The sequence below is a fragment of the Dermochelys coriacea genome, chromosome 12 (genome assembly GCF_009764565.3).
Source record: "Dermochelys coriacea isolate rDerCor1 chromosome 12, rDerCor1.pri.v4, whole genome shotgun sequence".
NCBI classification, from domain to species: domain Eukaryota; kingdom Metazoa; phylum Chordata; order Testudines; family Dermochelyidae; genus Dermochelys; species Dermochelys coriacea.
This window is the reverse complement of record NC_050079.1, coordinates 11568700-11585336: the sequence shown is the minus strand read 5'-3', so window position 1 is coordinate 11585336 and position 16637 is coordinate 11568700. Positions and strand designations below refer to the sequence as shown.

The 16637-nt window shown below is 40.9% G+C and overlaps 1 protein-coding gene across 3 annotated transcripts in view; it reads left to right on the top strand.

Annotated features, from left to right (window-relative positions):
• Nucleotides 1–16637, top strand: part of SLC6A2 (solute carrier family 6 member 2) — a 118239-nt gene that overhangs the window by 89527 nt on the left and 12075 nt on the right. The window contains exons 12-13 of one of the 3 annotated variants that reach the window (XM_038368662.2): nt 9262–9429; nt 15780–15851. In XM_038368662.2, the coding sequence (XP_038224590.1) occupies nt 9262–9429; nt 15780–15851 (240 nt within the window). Of the gene's footprint in view, nt 1–574; nt 2946–9261; nt 9430–15779; nt 15852–16637 lie in introns of those variants that run through there. The other 2 variants (XM_043494910.1, XM_043494909.1) reach the window with 2 other exon arrangements.

Genomic DNA, 16637 nt, shown 5'->3' with positions numbered 1-16637 from the left:
GTCAGCCAGGATAGCAGAAGCCATTTTGACTCATTTTCACATTTGGAGAGGCTACATTTTGGGTGAAATTTGTCAGATGGGAAAAAATGGATAGTGGTCAAGACCACCTAATGCAGTTCTTCAAACTGGAGATAGTGGCTCTGCTTGGTAACCCACCAAACCCTCTGATGGTGGGAATGTTCTCCCTATCCCAAGACTGTGTGTGTGTGTGTGTGTGTGTGTGTGTGTGTGTGTGTGTGTTGAAAGAAGGAGACGTACAGTCCTCAAATTCTTTTTTGCAGAAAGTGAACACCAGGTAGGAGGTAGAGGTTAACTGTATGGGATTTAAAGGCCATTTGGCCTAGAAGGGTCCTCAACAGGTTCAACTAAACATTTTAATCTTTTGAGGTTACTCCATCATCAGATCTGTATGTAGATTTATTGGCACTATTGAAGATGGCTTGGAGAACTAGTGTGTGTGTGGTGATAAGTGTTTATATTAATGCTGAGGTTTACACGTTTCTCATTTTATTCTCCTCTGATCACGATAAAGACTATAAAGCTGATGAATGCTTGGTGTCATGTTGGGTTATAGGTCAAGTTTATGTTCTGTCTTACCAAAAACAGCCATTATGCCCCCAGCTTCAAATTCACTTCCCTCATTTCAGTTGCCATGAATTCCATTTTAAAAGTATACCCCTCTTGGACTGACTTCCTTCTTGGGAACATGAATGGAAGGGGGAGGGAAGGAAGAGAAATCTAAAGTGTCAGGACCTGTGCTTCTGAAGAGAACTCCACTGGAGATGAAGTAAAGACATAGACTACCCAGCTACCTGCATTATCTGACACAGAATATCAGCCCATGGCTGTATTACAGGCAGATCATCCTCTTATACAGTACAACTAAAGTTCCTGGTTGTTCAAGTCCCCAACTCCTTGGTCCTCTAGAATCAGAAATTCTACTGCAACAGGATACAGGCTCCTACCTGTTCCCACTTATTTACAGGTTAATGCAAGCAAGCATGTGTACATACATGAGTTTCAGTCTGTGATTCAAAAAGTGTTCAAGCTGTAGTAATCTGCCAAATCACTTTTGACCAGTGTCTTTCAAGGCTACCCCACACCAAGCATGGGGATCTCAATACTTATATTTAAGAATCCTTGTCCCTCAGAATCCAGACAGCATAAAAGAGATTCAGGCTGTGAGTAAACTACAAATTACTATGGTATACTTTGTCACTCAGGGGTGTGAATAATCCACCCCCCTGAACGACATAAGTTATTACCAACCTAAGCGCCGGCGTAGACAGCACTATCTCAGCAGAGAGCTACCACCTCTCATGGAGGCAGGAGTTATTAAGCCCTGGGAAAGCTCTTCACGGATCGGCTTAGAGCGTCTTCACCAGAAGTGCTACAGCTGCGCAGCTGCATTGGTGCAGCTGTGATGCTGTCAGTGATGTGGGGTAGACATAGCCGCAGTTTCCCCTTGTCAGAGTCCAAAACTGGTGGGTTGAGTTCATGAGTAGGTCTCTCCTTCCTGGAGGGAGTTAGGAATGCAGTCAACACAGCCTCTGTCCTTTGATGCTACACAGTGCCTCATTTGCCTTCAGTAGGCCACCTGATTGTATTCAGGATGAGCACTTTCCCTTAATTAAAGCTTCTTTTCCTGTTCGGTGAGTTACACAATTACAGAGGTCTACAATACAAACACTCAATATAACTTTATAGCATGGGCTATAGAGGTTATAAGTGAGATCAGTAATGAAGCATCCTACAAGCATTATATAAAGTCTAAACACTACACACATTCTTATCAACTTAACATCTAATATCTATTCTGATAATGCTAACGCACAGGTAAGCAAGGATGGTTTCCAACTATGCATTTGTTAGTGTTCAGTAAGGTCTGGGGCCTAGATATGTGCTGCACCTTGTCTGAAATGTACACCATGGTACATTTCCTCCTCCTTTGACCAGTTGTGCCTCTGGAAGCATTTTTGATATGAGGGTAAGAGTATCCGTGGGGGCTTTTTCCCTCCCTGTCTCCTCTCTGTAAGCCCAAGATGGTAGTTGTCCTAGTACTTTAGTACAAAATTTTGAATGTGTAAAGTAACAGCTTCAAATTTGTAAGTGTTAAATGCAAACCTATCTGTATTATGTTTTGGGCATTTACAGTTTCAGGGAAGTTCAATTCTGAGGACCTAAAAACTACACAAAATGACTAGTGAAAACCAGAAAGAGAAACTTCATAGAAGAAATGTCACCAGTTTTGCCAAATTTTGATAAAACCATTAGCTGAGATTATACTTTGTACATATTATGCATCACTTTCCATCCAAAGATCTCAATGTTCTTTATACAAAACTAAATAAGGCTCCCACAACACCCTTGATACAAGTACATATTATCTTTGTTATCCAGATAGAGAGATGGAGGCAGAGAGTGTTTATATCACATCCCCTGGATGTCAGAGAATGTCTGTGATAAAGTCGGGAAGAGAACCAAAATCTCCTGACTCGCATTCCTTGATTTTTAACCACAATATCTTTTATTTAAAGGTGAAATTGCTACTCTTAATCAGTCTGATTGAAACTAATGTTACCAAAGAAGTCAGAGATGTTACCAAAACAAAAACAAAACAAAACAAAAGCTAATGCTAACTATACCCAGTTACTGGATATTAAAGAAAGTGCTGCATATACTGTCTGGAAGGAATTATATGATTACAGATGGAAACTGAATCCAATCTTCTTTGTGTATTCTGGATCCTCTGCCCCTCAGTGGCTGTGGTTCTGTGCTTCCACTTCAAGGATAAATATGTCTCATTATGACTTCACTGATGCCAAGCAGATGTCAAACATATTGGTTTAAAAATAACTAAAAGAACAACGTTTTCCTCCTCACAAAGAAAAATATAGGGTAATCAGGTACATGATTCCAGATGTTGCCAGTTATGCAGAACTGCAGATTGCCCTGCAGATTCCAGTTACCCAGGAAAGAATTATCTGTAGTATCTGGCTGGTGAATCTTGCCCATATGCTCAGGGTTTAGCTGATCGCCATATTTGGGGTTGGGAAGGAATTTTCCTCCAGGGCAGATTGGAAGAGGCCCTGGAGGTTTTTTGCCTTCCTCTGTAGCATGGGGCATGGGTCACTTGCTGGAGGATTCTCTGCTCCTTGAAGTCTTTAAACCACGATTTGAGGATTTCAATAGCTCAGACATAGGTGAGGTTTTTCACAGGAGTGGGTGGGTGAGATTCTGTGGCCTGCGTTGTGCAGGAGGTCAGACTAGATGATCAGAATGGTCCCTTCTGACCTTAGTATCTATGACTCTATGAATCTATGCCCTCCATAAGGAACCAAACATAGGAACTGCCATACCGGATCAAACCAGTGGTCCATCTAGCATCTAGTCCAATATTCTCTTTCTAACCACAGTCAATATCAGATGCTTCAATGAAAGATGAAAAATCCCTGAAATACAATTTTGCAATAACTTGTCCAAGGGGAGAAATGTTTTTCTCATAGCTATTGGGGCTTTGGTGTTTATCTTTTGATGAGTAACACCCCTGACTATAACTGAGTTTAGCTTTTGATAGGCAAATGCTTAGTGCAAAATGTGAAACATAACTGGTAAAAGCAGTATCCAATATATTTCCTATTGATACTTCATTGATGAAGCTCAAAAGTGTAATACACTCAGTGCAAAGTGAAACTATTTAATGATTATACCACTGAACCTATCATGTTTGTAACATTCAGAGCAAAACGTACAAATGCTGTCTTCCAATCGACTTAATCTCAACACAAATAACATGATGCCAATTCAGGTCCCGCCCTAAAATGTAAAATAAATAACTCAATATGGAGTTGTGATGTTTATACCTAATGTTTTAGGCAAATCAAAATATTGGGGGGGGGTGTTATTCAGTTCTAAATTTCACTCAGCCATCATTAAACAAATGTGTGTCAACTAGGCACATAACTTCTTGAGGCGTTACCATTTATGTATGTGCTTTGTTTTTGAATAATAAAATCACAACAATATGCACAAGAATGTGACTACATATAAAATTTTTACAACTATTTGTTATATATGTACTATAGAACATAATTCAGTTATTAGTGTATTTTTTATTTGGAGGGTATGAAGATCACAAATGTGGACTAAGGTATTAGAATTAGGGTGCAATTACTCCAAATGGTTAGCTGTCTGACATAGAGAGGAAAGAGACGCATTAAATATAGCTTGTAAGCCTCCTGACGTGTATTAAGGAAAATAAACAGATGTTTCATTACATTTGAGGATTTTTTCTCCCTGAAATGTGAAGGTAGCATTTGGTAGTTTTATGTAAAGGTTAGAGTCGGAACTAAACTGCAGTTTTATATTGGGTATTTATACATTCACTCCAGTTTATTTGTAGATCAAAAGGTCATGGTGAATATATGGAGATTTTGACATCATTGTGACCTAGGATATTTTCCGTTGCATTAAAGTTTATGCTTTCAATTTCAAATTTAAAGCAGTAGCAATCTGCCAAATAGCTACATCAAATCTGGATCAGATGTTGTCTCAAAGTTCAAAATTAGCTATCAATCAGTTAATGACACAAGACATTCTTATCAAGACATATTTATGATGAGATACACAGATACATTTTTAAAAAGGAAACCATTTAGTAGCTTACCTAGCATCTGATAGCATCCAATCAGTAATGAGCCAATGAAGCATACACTGAAGTCAGTCAGTTGTACTTTATATTAATGTTCCATTTGTAGGTGTTTTATAGAAGGTTAATAAATTATCAAAAGATGTTATAAATATGTTACAGACATGAGGACTGTATGTTGAAGATAATTATAACCACATCAGTAAAAGGTATATAGAGATGGTTATAAATCATTATTATATAAACAACCTATTGACCTGTTAAACTCTAACAATTGATTAACCATTTAATAAACCCTTTAGTAGCCCTCTAAATGCTAGTTATAAATATAAACTTAGTATAAATTGTGACCCTCAGGGATAGATCCTGCAACCAAATCCACACAAATGTTTGGATTCAGATCCCAATCTACAATAGTTTGAATGAAAATGCTGGATCTAGCTTTCTTGTGTACCACACTCCCTCCATCCCAACTTTTGAGAATGGAAAGCCAAGTTCTGGATTCAATTTTACAGCATGAACCTAGCTCTAGGGAAGTAAATGAAAGATGTTCTTATAGTGTTTTCCTGGCTACCAGGCTTCATGTCAATTTGGGTATTTGGGATGTAACCTCAGCTCTATTTTCAATCACACAATTGCTCACAGATGTCTGTGTGTAGGATGTGGGATGCATCATAATGGACACTATCTTTCCAAATAAGCTCATACTGATATAAATATGTTACCAATTGTTCTCTAAATTACTTGGTGATGAACTGCATGGTCAGGGTTAGATAACTACCCACTTCAGTGGAGGCAGGAGATAATTGGAAAGTGAATTAAAAAAAGAATTGCTAATCTCTCTAAAGTATATGCTTTAATATCTACTGTAAACATGAAAATATGCACCTTTCTGCGTCAGGGGATGCTGCATCCTCTAGCCATGCACACAGTCCTAGAAGACTTCCAGAATTAAGGTCCAATATTTTCAATCATTGACTGAGTGTAACTACTATATATAGATACTTTCTAATACCTGTAGGGAGAGTACACCATTTTAGAGAACATTGAGTAGCTTGATTCTAATAGTCCGGTTTTTTTCAGGTGTCTTAAAAGGCTATACGGACACTGTAAACATGATTTATTAGGGGAAAAACATAGTCCATACAACTTTTTTAATCTATATTTTGTATCCATTATAAATGTGAAAATAAAGCAATCATAGAATCATAAAATCATAGAATATCAGGGTTTGAAGGGACCTCAGGAGGTCATCTAGTCCAACCCCCTGCTCAAAGCAGGACCAATCCCCAACTAAATCATCCCAGCCAGGGCTTTGTCAAGCTTGACAAATGGAAATGCTTTTTTTTTTTTAAACCAGAGGGAAAATCTGAATTGAAAAGATGTAGCAGAATTAGAGGGGGCTCAGAGACAATGAGAAAAGAGTGGGCTTGTTTAATTTACAGGATATTAATAAGAGGAGGCATAAATTATACAGTATAATGAATGGCACAGAGAAGGTTGATCAAGAACTTCTGTTAGCCATCTCTTATAATGAAAGAACAAGATGACAAGTACAAAGCTGATTAAGGAAATAGTTTTTAACACAACTTACCCTGTGGAACTCATTGCCACATGAGATCAACGAGGCTAAGAACTTTGCAGGATTCAAAAAACAATTGGTCAAAAAAGGATACCAAAAATAATTAATTAGAATAGTTAATGTTTAATTTGAAAATAATTTTGGACGGGATTTAACCTGCATGCTTCACAACATAACCCAGCCTCTAACAAGTGGTTTTTAAGAGAATAGTTTACCTTGGGGAAGGTTATCCCATAATTGCCTAGTGCAGAGGTCATTCACTTTCCTCAGAAGCATCTGGTACTGACCACTGTCCAGGATAATGGATTAGAAGGCTCCCTGTTCTAATTTAGTATAGCAATTCCTATGTTCCTAAATATAAACAAGTATTTCCATAGGATACTAGATCAAACATTTATCTTAGGAGTTTTAGATATCCACATATCTATGTTAGATGAGGAAGTGTCTTGTTGAAGCATTATGCCCACATTTCTCACAGCTATTGAATGCCAGCCAGAAAAAAAAATCACTAGATGAACCAACATTTGTGAGTATATAGCATTGCTGGCATTCTTGCTGATTTGAAAAAGCTATCTCAGTAGCCTTTGACATTCTAGACCTGGTCTACACTAGAAAATTACTTTGGCTTAACTACGTTGTGTAGGGGTGTGAAAAATCCACACCCCTGAATGGCATAGTTAAACCGACCTAAGTCCCCGCGTAGACAGCATTAAGGTGATGGAAGAATTCTTCTGTTGATCTAGCTACCAACTCTTGGGGAGTTGGATTTCCTATGCTGGTGGGAGAACCCCTCCCGTCAGCATAGGTAGTGTTTACACTAAAGTGCTTCTGTAGCCCTTCAAGCGTAGAGAAGTCCCCAATCTCTGAACATTTTAATCTGAAGTGGTTGCACGGTCCAAGGTGGAATAGCCCAGGGGACAAAAAGAAATTAGCAATGTACTTTGCACATTGAGATGATATACACATACTGATAGTCATCCAATCTATCTTCTGACAAATACAACATTTAAAGATATTTCTGGTGACTGATTCTGTTAGTATTGTACTACAATATCTCTAACAAAACTTAAACATATTATACTGAATCAATAAGTGATTCAAAATGTTTCTTGCCTGCATTGTACTATAAATCTAACTTTCTTTCAATAGGACACACGATCCAAGGAAGATACATTTTGATGGGCATAAGAGTGGCTGAGTTTTTCAATTTTCAGTAGCTCATGTTCAACATGGAGCAGCAGCTAGAAAAATAAAATACCCTCAAGCATCTTATTTGTTTAAGTGGGATAGAAAGTGCTGCTGTACATTGAGAGAGTGGGACATCTGGCTAAGTTGTCCCAACAATCTTTAGTCAGAAGGGCTTTTTTACCCACCAAGGCTTTTTTCCTAGAGCATGCAAGCAATGGTTTTCCTGACCCACAAATATTTTCGAAAACTGTCCCACTCCATATCCGCATCAGGATAAAACTAGAAATCTTTCCATTTTTGTCACAAAATAAAACCAACACACACAGAGTCCAGTCTGAGACTAGTCAATAATACCAAATAGCCTGGTGGTGAGAGTACTCACACACACGATGTGGGAGGCTAAAGCTCAAGTTTCTGCTCTGCCTGGTTTGGAGCAGAGACTTGAATCTGGGTTTCCCACATCCATGCTGTAACCACTGGGATAATGGCTATTCTGGGGACAGATGGATACACGCACACTTGAGAAACTTTTCTAATGATATAAACTGAACATGGCACACAGTAAATGGATTAAAAACTGGCTAACTGATAGGTCTCACAATGTAATTGTAAATGGGGAACTACTGAGTGGTTGGGTTTCCAGTGGGTTCCCACAGGGATTAGCTCTTGGCCCAATGTTGTTTAACATTTTTATCAATGTACAGTAAGAAAACATAAAATCATCACAGATAAAGTTTGCAGATGACACAAAAAATGGGGGAAGTGGTAAATAATGAAGAGAACAAGTCACTGAATCAGAGGGATCTGGATTACTTGGTAAAGTGGGTGAAAACAAACAATATGCATTTTAATATGAGTAAAGGTATACATCTAGAAATAAAGAATGTAGGTTATACTTATAGCATAGAGGATTCTATCCGAAAAAGATTTGTGGCTCATGGTGTACGAGAGCTCCCAATGCGACACTGTGGCCAAAAGAACTAATGCAATCCTTGGATGAACAAACAGAGGAATCTCAAGTAGGAGCAGAAAGGTTACTTTACCTCTATATTTGACAGTGGTGCAACTACTGCTGGAATAGCATGCCCAGTTCTGATGCCCACAATTTTAAGAAAGATGTTGATAAATTAGAGAGGGTTCAGAGAAGAGCCACAGGAGTGATGAGAAAACTTGCCTTATAGTGATAGACTAAAAGAGCTTAATCTATTTATCTTAACAAAGAGAAGCTTAAGGGGTGACTTGATTACAGTCTGTAAGTAACTATGAGGGGAACAAATATTTAATAACAGGCTCTTCAGTCTAGCAGAGAAAGGTATATTGGGACAGTTCCATCCTTATGAAGCATTACTAGAACCCCTGGGGAAAAGGACAAAGAGGGATCTTGAGGAGTCCTCAGGGACCCTTTGAAAATCTCTACCTGTAGTCCTTTCCTGGACCCAGGATTTCAGCCTTGAGAACTTCCCCATCTCTAACTCTAGTTTAAACTACAGAATAACAAATCAGCCTCCACATCTGCTTCAGAAGTAAGGGAGGAAATCCCCCTTCCACAGCAGTGTGTCATCTGCTGGTGATATTCACTAATACACAGGGCAGATACAAATAGCCTGGCTGGAATTTTGGGATTTTTCTGACCATTAACATCATTCGTGAGTGCCCTAAGTGGTTCCACACTGTCATCTAAAAGGGACACATTGTAAATAGGCTGAAGGTAGGGCCTATTGCACGGGTCTAAATATCCCCTTTGCACTGGGCATCCTGCCTGATCTAACAGATGAGGCTTGTTTCCACTTGGAGTTTTTCCAAAGGACTAAAATTGTGGTGCTTTCCATTTTTCCTTCCTTAGTTTGTGGTGATAGTCAGTATTATAAACTTCAAACCTCTGACCTATGATGACTATACCTTCCCTCTCTGGGCAAATCGCATTGGCTGGGGAATAGCATTATCTTCAATGATCCTTGTGCCTGCCTACATTATCTATAAATTTCTGAACGTGCGTGGGACCTTTAAAGAAGTAAGTGGAGTGCTAATAAAATGTCATGAAATGTTATGATGAAATGAATGTACTGGATTTGAGCTAACAGTTTGCTTCTCTAGCTCCCCAGACACATTCCTCGTTATGTGACCTTTCAGATCCAGCTTTCTAACTGGTTGGAATTACAAGCTGGATTTAATACACCCTATTCCAGTTTCTAGGCAGAAATTAGTCTGCCAGAATGCCCCATTATGGTTCATAAAAGCACATTTTTTTATTTATGCACATTTTGAAGTTGAATTAATAGATTTTTCTCAACTGTAGCAACATATATAAATGGATGCCTTCAAGTACAGCATCCAGAATAAAGAGTGGACCCATTCCAGTTGCTTTCCCTAGACATCAATTTGGCCCATGATTCTCAACAGGAGTGCTGTGCATCTCTGAAAATCTGGGCACTTCATGAGGTGATTAAAAGAGATTAGGCCTTTCATCTGAAAATATGGTTCCAAATGTTTATTGTATAGTTGATATTAAAAAAAGTTGGAGGGTGGGTAATTATAGATGGAGCTGGTGACATTGTCTGTTTTGAAGGTTGCTTGACACTTCCCATTAATAGACCCTGTTTTCAGTTGCTTATAATGTTTTCATGCTGGGTGCCTACCTCAGGCTGAATATTCTTGGAAAACTTCAGCCAAAATAGAGGAGTCATTACCAAAAATGAAGTTGTGAAAAATACATTCTATTTCCCTTATTAAAAAATTCTGGGGGAAATTTGAATCGCCCCAGAGCCCCCATGTTTTAGAGCAGGGACTTGGAATTTGGCAGGGGGTAGACTTTGTGTCAAGAATGTGCCTTTTGCTACCCCTATGAAAATCTGCTGAAATGTGGGCAAGTGATAAGCTTTGAAAAATTGCCATTCACATGTGCTTAGTAAAGACTTCTGAAGGCTTGTCTACACAGGTTTCAGAGTAGCAGCCGTGTTCATCTCTATTCGCCAAAAGAAAAGGGAGGTGCCACAAGTCCTCCTTTTCTGTCTACACAGAGTTACTGAGGGGCAGCTATTCAGGAATAGCAATTAGACTTTAATATCTTTATCCAAATTGACTTTCAAGTAGACAAGTTGTTAGATTTTTGCAGCTAGATTCCCCAAAGATTCAGTCCACACTGAATGGAACTGAACATATTGCTCCCTGCAAGGGCAGCGCTGGGCTCCTGCAGGCTCTGCCAGGCACCTGAACTGAAAGCAGGGAGACCGTCTCTCCTGTACTCTCATTGATGCCCCATTCTGGGCCCAGGCAGCTGCCTGATTTGAATGCAGAGTGGCGAGAGTAGGACCTGTGAAAGAGGAAAGGGGAGTCGATTGGGAAAAGGACAAGAGGGTGGTGCAAGACTGGGGGGATGGACAGACTAGGGAAGGGAAACTGGGAATGGGAGTTAGCTTGGGAAGGAGACTGGGATTGGCTAGGGAGGGAAATGGGGAGATACCAGAGCCAGTAAGTGAGTAAAGAGTGGACAATGAGTGTGGGCTGGGGGGCACTGAGATTGCATGAGGAACCTGGGAGGCAGATTGGAATAGATTATGATTTTATGTTTCCCATCCCCACATAGACTGTCAGGGTTGGAAGGAACCTCAGGAGGTCATCTAGTTCAACCCCCGCTCAAAGCAGGACCAAGCCCCAACTAAATCATCCCAACCAGGGCTTTGTCAAGCCTGACCTTAAAAACCTCTCAGGAAGGAGATTCCACCACCTCCCTAGGGAACCCATTCCAGTGCTTCACCACCCTCCTAGTGAAAAAGTTTTTTCTAATATCCGACCTAAAACCTCCCCCAATAGAAAGGCTCATGCCCCCCTTTGCAGATTTGAACCCCGTGCCCTTTCACACCCAAAGCAAGAATCATACCCCTAGACCAAGGAGCCATTGCCTAATGTTGGCAAGTGTGTGTTTGGGGTAGCACTGGGAATTGCTGGGCAAGGGGATGGGTATGGGGAGTCCAAAGGGGTCAGACTAGGATTTCCTGGGCAAGGAGATTGAGACTGAGATGAGGAGACAGGGGCAGGTTAGAGGGGATGGGACAAAAGGAATTCAAGCTTTGGGGGAAATGCACAGAAGAGGCTGTGCTCACTAGACAAACTCCCCTCTGCAGCCTTGAACAAGACCCAAGGTTCCCATGTCTCACCATTCCTTTGCTGTCAGCAAATGTCTGCGAAACCCACTGGCAAATTGTCTCATCCCCCTCCAGTGTTGTTCAACAAAGAGGATGACAACCTACTACTGCTATCAGTTACTCCATTAGTTCAAGTAGCAGAGGTCTGGGTGGTGGGTCTAAATGTTCCAACCCTGTTGATGTACTTTGCAGGTGTTAATATATCACATCATATGATGGATGTTGGTTTTTGTTTTATAGGTGTTTTTAGGACCTATATCGTTTTATATGTTATAGGAAATTACAGGCAAACTACCTTTAAAGAATATCAGAGTTGCAAAGTCAAGCATTCAGAAGTTAGAAAATGCCAGAATTAAGATTGCCTGTGAAATCTTAATTTGGCCCTCTTTCAGGGCTGGATTAACTCTCCTGTGGGCCCAGGGCTATTAGATTTTGTGGGGCCCTTGGGGGTTTGGGCTCAGGGCTGGGGCAGGGGATTGGGGTGCAGGAGGAGGTGCAGCTCCAGATGGGAGATGGGCTCTGGGGTAGGGACAGGGGGTTGGGGTGCAGGAGGGGGTGTGGGTTGCAGGCTCCAGCTGGGAGGTGCTTACCTCAGGCGGCTCCTGGTTGGTGGTGTAACAGGGATAAGACAGGATCCCTGCTGGCCCTGGCTCTACTCTGCTCTGCCCCGCTAGGTGGCCGACATATCCAACCCCTAGGCAGAGGGGCCAGGCCGCTCTGCACGGTCCACTTTGCCCATGCCCACAGGCGCCACCTCCGCAGCTCCCATTGGCTGCGGTACCCAGCCAATTGGAGCTATGGAACTGGCACTGGGAACGGGGACAGCATGCAGAGATTTACTGAATGCCCTTTGCCTAGGAGCTGCAGGGGCTCGAGGACTAGTATCCAGCCCACAGCACAGAGATTTACCATGAGCTGGATGAAAAGAAGTACTGGGCCACATCCTTAGCCCGAGGCCCTGGGCTGCAGCCCCTAAAGCCATTGTATTAATCCGGCCCTGCCCTCTTTGCACATGCATTACAGTCTTAAATCATGTGATCACATATTTTTTCCACGTGACCCCTGTCTCATTAACTTCCCAGGCTGGACCTGCTCTGGAGAGGATATCTGTAGGGCCCTTGTTACATTTGTTACAGAAGTTGAAAGGTGTGTAGGGGACAGAGCTGAATGGGAATTTTTTGATGAAAGCTGGGACATGCATGTTGTTGGTCTACCTGATTTGGAGTAGGGACTTGACCTCGGTCTTCCACATCACAGGTAAGTGTCCTAGACCCCTAAAATCTTGGCTATTCTGGGGTGAGGAGGATCTCTCACACACACACATTTTTGTGAAAGTTCCCTGTGGTGTTTGGATGTAGAATAAAAACAAATATTGAACTCTTGAAAGTTTTTATGAAGTGGAATTCTGGTTTTCCATTTAGTCCTAGTAGTAAAATGAGGCAGGGGACCACAAGAAAAGAAAAGAAAAGAAAAGAAAAGAAAAGAAAAGAAGGTCTCGTGGTTAAGGCAGTTGAACGTTGTCCTGGGGAATTGGATTCTACCGCAGTCTCTGCCACAAAGTTCCTGTGTGATGCTGGCCAAGTCACTTAAAACAAACTTTTCCAGGTGGTCACTAATTGTGTGTTCCTTATTTTCCTGGTGCCTGGGATCTGATTTGCAGAAGTGTTGAGCACTCAGAGCAGCAACCGAAGCCAAGGGGAGCATTGCTTTGAAGATATACCGCAAAGTGCTACATAATGCTAAGTGCTCTGAAAAATTCGATCCCAGGCATCTCAAACTGGGCACTCAATATTAGTGGATACTTTTAACTCTGTGCCTCAGTTCTCCATCTGTCAAATGAGGCTAACACCTCCTCATTTAACAGGGCTGCTGAAAAATAAATTAATGTTTGTTTTCTGCTCCAATACTGTAATGATGAGCACCACAGAAAAGCCCACATGGAAATTAATAGTTCTATCTTCAGATCAGGGTTTGACTAACATGCAGTAAATAAGGCATGAGGCAACACACTGAACAATGAAGAGAAAACAGAATATTGAATAGCTGCTCATGAATTGAGCACCATCCGTCCTGTACACTGACTGAGGCAGGCATCCTGTGGCAAAACTAGTATGTGGTCATATAAGGAAAGACTATCAAATGCATACACAGAAAGGGGCTGAAGAAAGGTTCCATAAGTAACCCTAATTTTGACCTAATTTCCTAACTTCTGAGTGCTTGACTTTGCTACCTTAAAAATGTTCTTTTAACATACTGTTATTGTGTGTAATGTTAATCTAGTGTTTTATTGTTCTGCTTAAGAGGAACCTGGTTTCTATGGTGAAAAAAATACATCTAATTATTTTGCGTTACAATTTCACTGCTCTGTACTTGCCTCAAATTACCATTTCAAAATGACACAAGTTTAAGATTCACTGATCATATTAATTTTCTCATCACTGTCACTGGAAATTCGTATCCATGTTCCAACGGAATCCACAAATAGGGCTTAGAAAGTAAAGCCACCTTTAGATCTATTTTCAGCCCTTTAAAAATACCAAACGTACTCCTAAGACATTGAAATGTAATGTTGATTGTTTTATCTTCCTTGTAGTCCAGTATTTTAAAACTCAGGCAAGCACAGTTTGAAAACTGTCTGGTTTATTGCAAACAGCTGGATTCCAATCATAGTATCTGTCCATAATCTGAAAAGATGCCTCTTGGTTTGTCAAAATTCAGACTGCCACGAAGAAGCATTTTATGGTTTCTTAGAAACAACTGACGATAGCCAACGATTGCGACAGTTTTTCCTTTTTTCTCCCCAGCTCGTGACAGGAACACTTCATGTTTTTCATGCGTTTTGCATGCAGATGTTCTGTTGACCTCAGCAGACGATCTGTTTGTGGAACAAGTGCAGAAAATGCACTGTGGGTCTGATGCAAAGCCTGCTGATGCCAATGGAAAGGTGCCAATTGACTTCAAAAGGTTTTGGATCAGGACCTTTAGTTCAGGTAGAATTTAATTCTCTTTTAAAGCTGTTGTGCAAATAGAGTTGTCAGGTAGCCAGGCATATTATTATAGTTCAATCTTTTATTTCTGAGCCTCAAATTCAAATAGTGTTCTAATATGTTAGGACAAGAGAAAGGTAAGAGATACAATGTCCTAGGCTCAACTGTGAGCCTTCTTGCATGCATGGGGGAGTAAGAAGGAGTAGGATTCTTCTTATACCACTGTGCAGGCTACCTACAGTACAAGCATAGAGAAGACAGCAAGCGTTGCTGGTCGGCTATTCCTTCTCCTGCTCAGATGGGATGAGAGTGGGCAGGGAGCAGATGAAGACTTGACTCCACCCCCAAACACACCAGGTTAATTAGCAGAACCAGTGCAAACAGGGAGCCAGGTACCTGACTGAGACACTCTGAGTTACAATCTGATGCCTGCACTGCCTTTTACTCCTGTTCGTTTGTACGGTTACAATCCAGCCCCGTGCAATAATTGTTCTGCAAAACCTTTGGCTTTCATTTCACTGGGGTTTATGCAAATCCTTTATTTTGTTCAGTTCTCTTGGGTTTGCAAATCCCTTTCAAGTGACACCAAAACCTCACAGCAGAATTCACTCTAGCCCACTGAGTTTCACGTGCTTGCACAATCTGATGACACAAAACTATAGGACAAGCTCAGGTTTGCTCACAAAGCTTGAACCTTAGCAATACCCAAAACTAAAAGGGCTGCAATAGAGGGAACCTACAATAGGGCATGCTCTTGGAGGCATGCACAATGCCCAGAGAAGTGCAGACCAGAGCCACGTTTGTGTGTGCTCCCAAATGACACTACAAGCTAGGCTTTGTGGATAATATGGAGGGGTACCCTTCTATGCACCTTTCTTCACCTGTTTGCATTGTTACTAGCCTCCAGCAATCCTTGCATTCAGGGAGTTCAAGGGCTGTGATGCCAAGTAGCTCCTGGGACCCTTTTCCCATGCTGGCAGGGACCAGCTCAAATTTAGCATAAACATTCTGCTGTTGCTGTAGGATTAGGACTATCATCAAGAATCTTATAAATTATAATACAGTTTGGTCTCTCAATGAATAGGTCCTCTCTGGGCTCAATGATATTAAAAATTAAGTCACTGATTTGTATAAAACTCACATTATTTCCCTCTAAACCTAGGGATAGCATCCCCTATCTGCAGGTCTAACATGGCTAACTTTCTTTCCTGTGTGCCTCCACTCTTGTTTAGAGACTAGCTTACTGCATCACACCTGAGAACGAACACCATCTTGTGGCACAAGGGAACGTGAGGCAGTTTAAGGTGTGTATTCCTTTTCCCTACCTCCCTGCTCGCTCCCTTATCCTTTGCACCCTTAGCAAGCTTGATTGGCAAATGAAAGTGGGTTTGTTTCCTTTCTGCCTTTTTGCCAGTATGTTGCTTTATGGGTGGGAAAATGTCATGGGCATTGGCCTTGTAGGACTTTTGGTACCTATCTTTTACCATTTTAACAATATGACACAATAGAGTCCATGAGGTTATCCCACAGCAGATCTAGTTCCAAGCATTTTTGTTCATATGTGATCATGGTGAGATGTCATCAAAGGACATCTTGGCAAGGATCGATCCCAGACTACCATGCAGTTTTAAAAAATAAAGTATTATGAGATGCTTCTTCCCTCACAGAAGTTATTTCATAGGGATCTGGATTCATGGTTTCTACCTCTAACTCCAAATATGTGCCACCAGTCATGACAAAGAGACAAGCAAATATCCTGTGACAAGAACTCACTACAAAATGGTCATGCTGAGATGACCCGATACCGAGATGTAATAGGTTTTCCCCATATGCTTACAGGTTGAACATGTTCCTTGTTTTGCATGGATGGTTTTAAGCAATCATGACAAATATGCCTTCGACTTAGCAAATAAAATGAGACTGTTGAAAAACTCTTTCCTAAAAGTGAAAAAGGATACAAATATCCCATTCTGCACTGTTATCAACATTCATACTGTATCATTTTTTGCCTTCACGGTTAAAAGTAACTCAGAATTATGTACAATAGCTCAAAACTTGCATTGCTGCTTCAGATGTTGGTCATGAAAAAT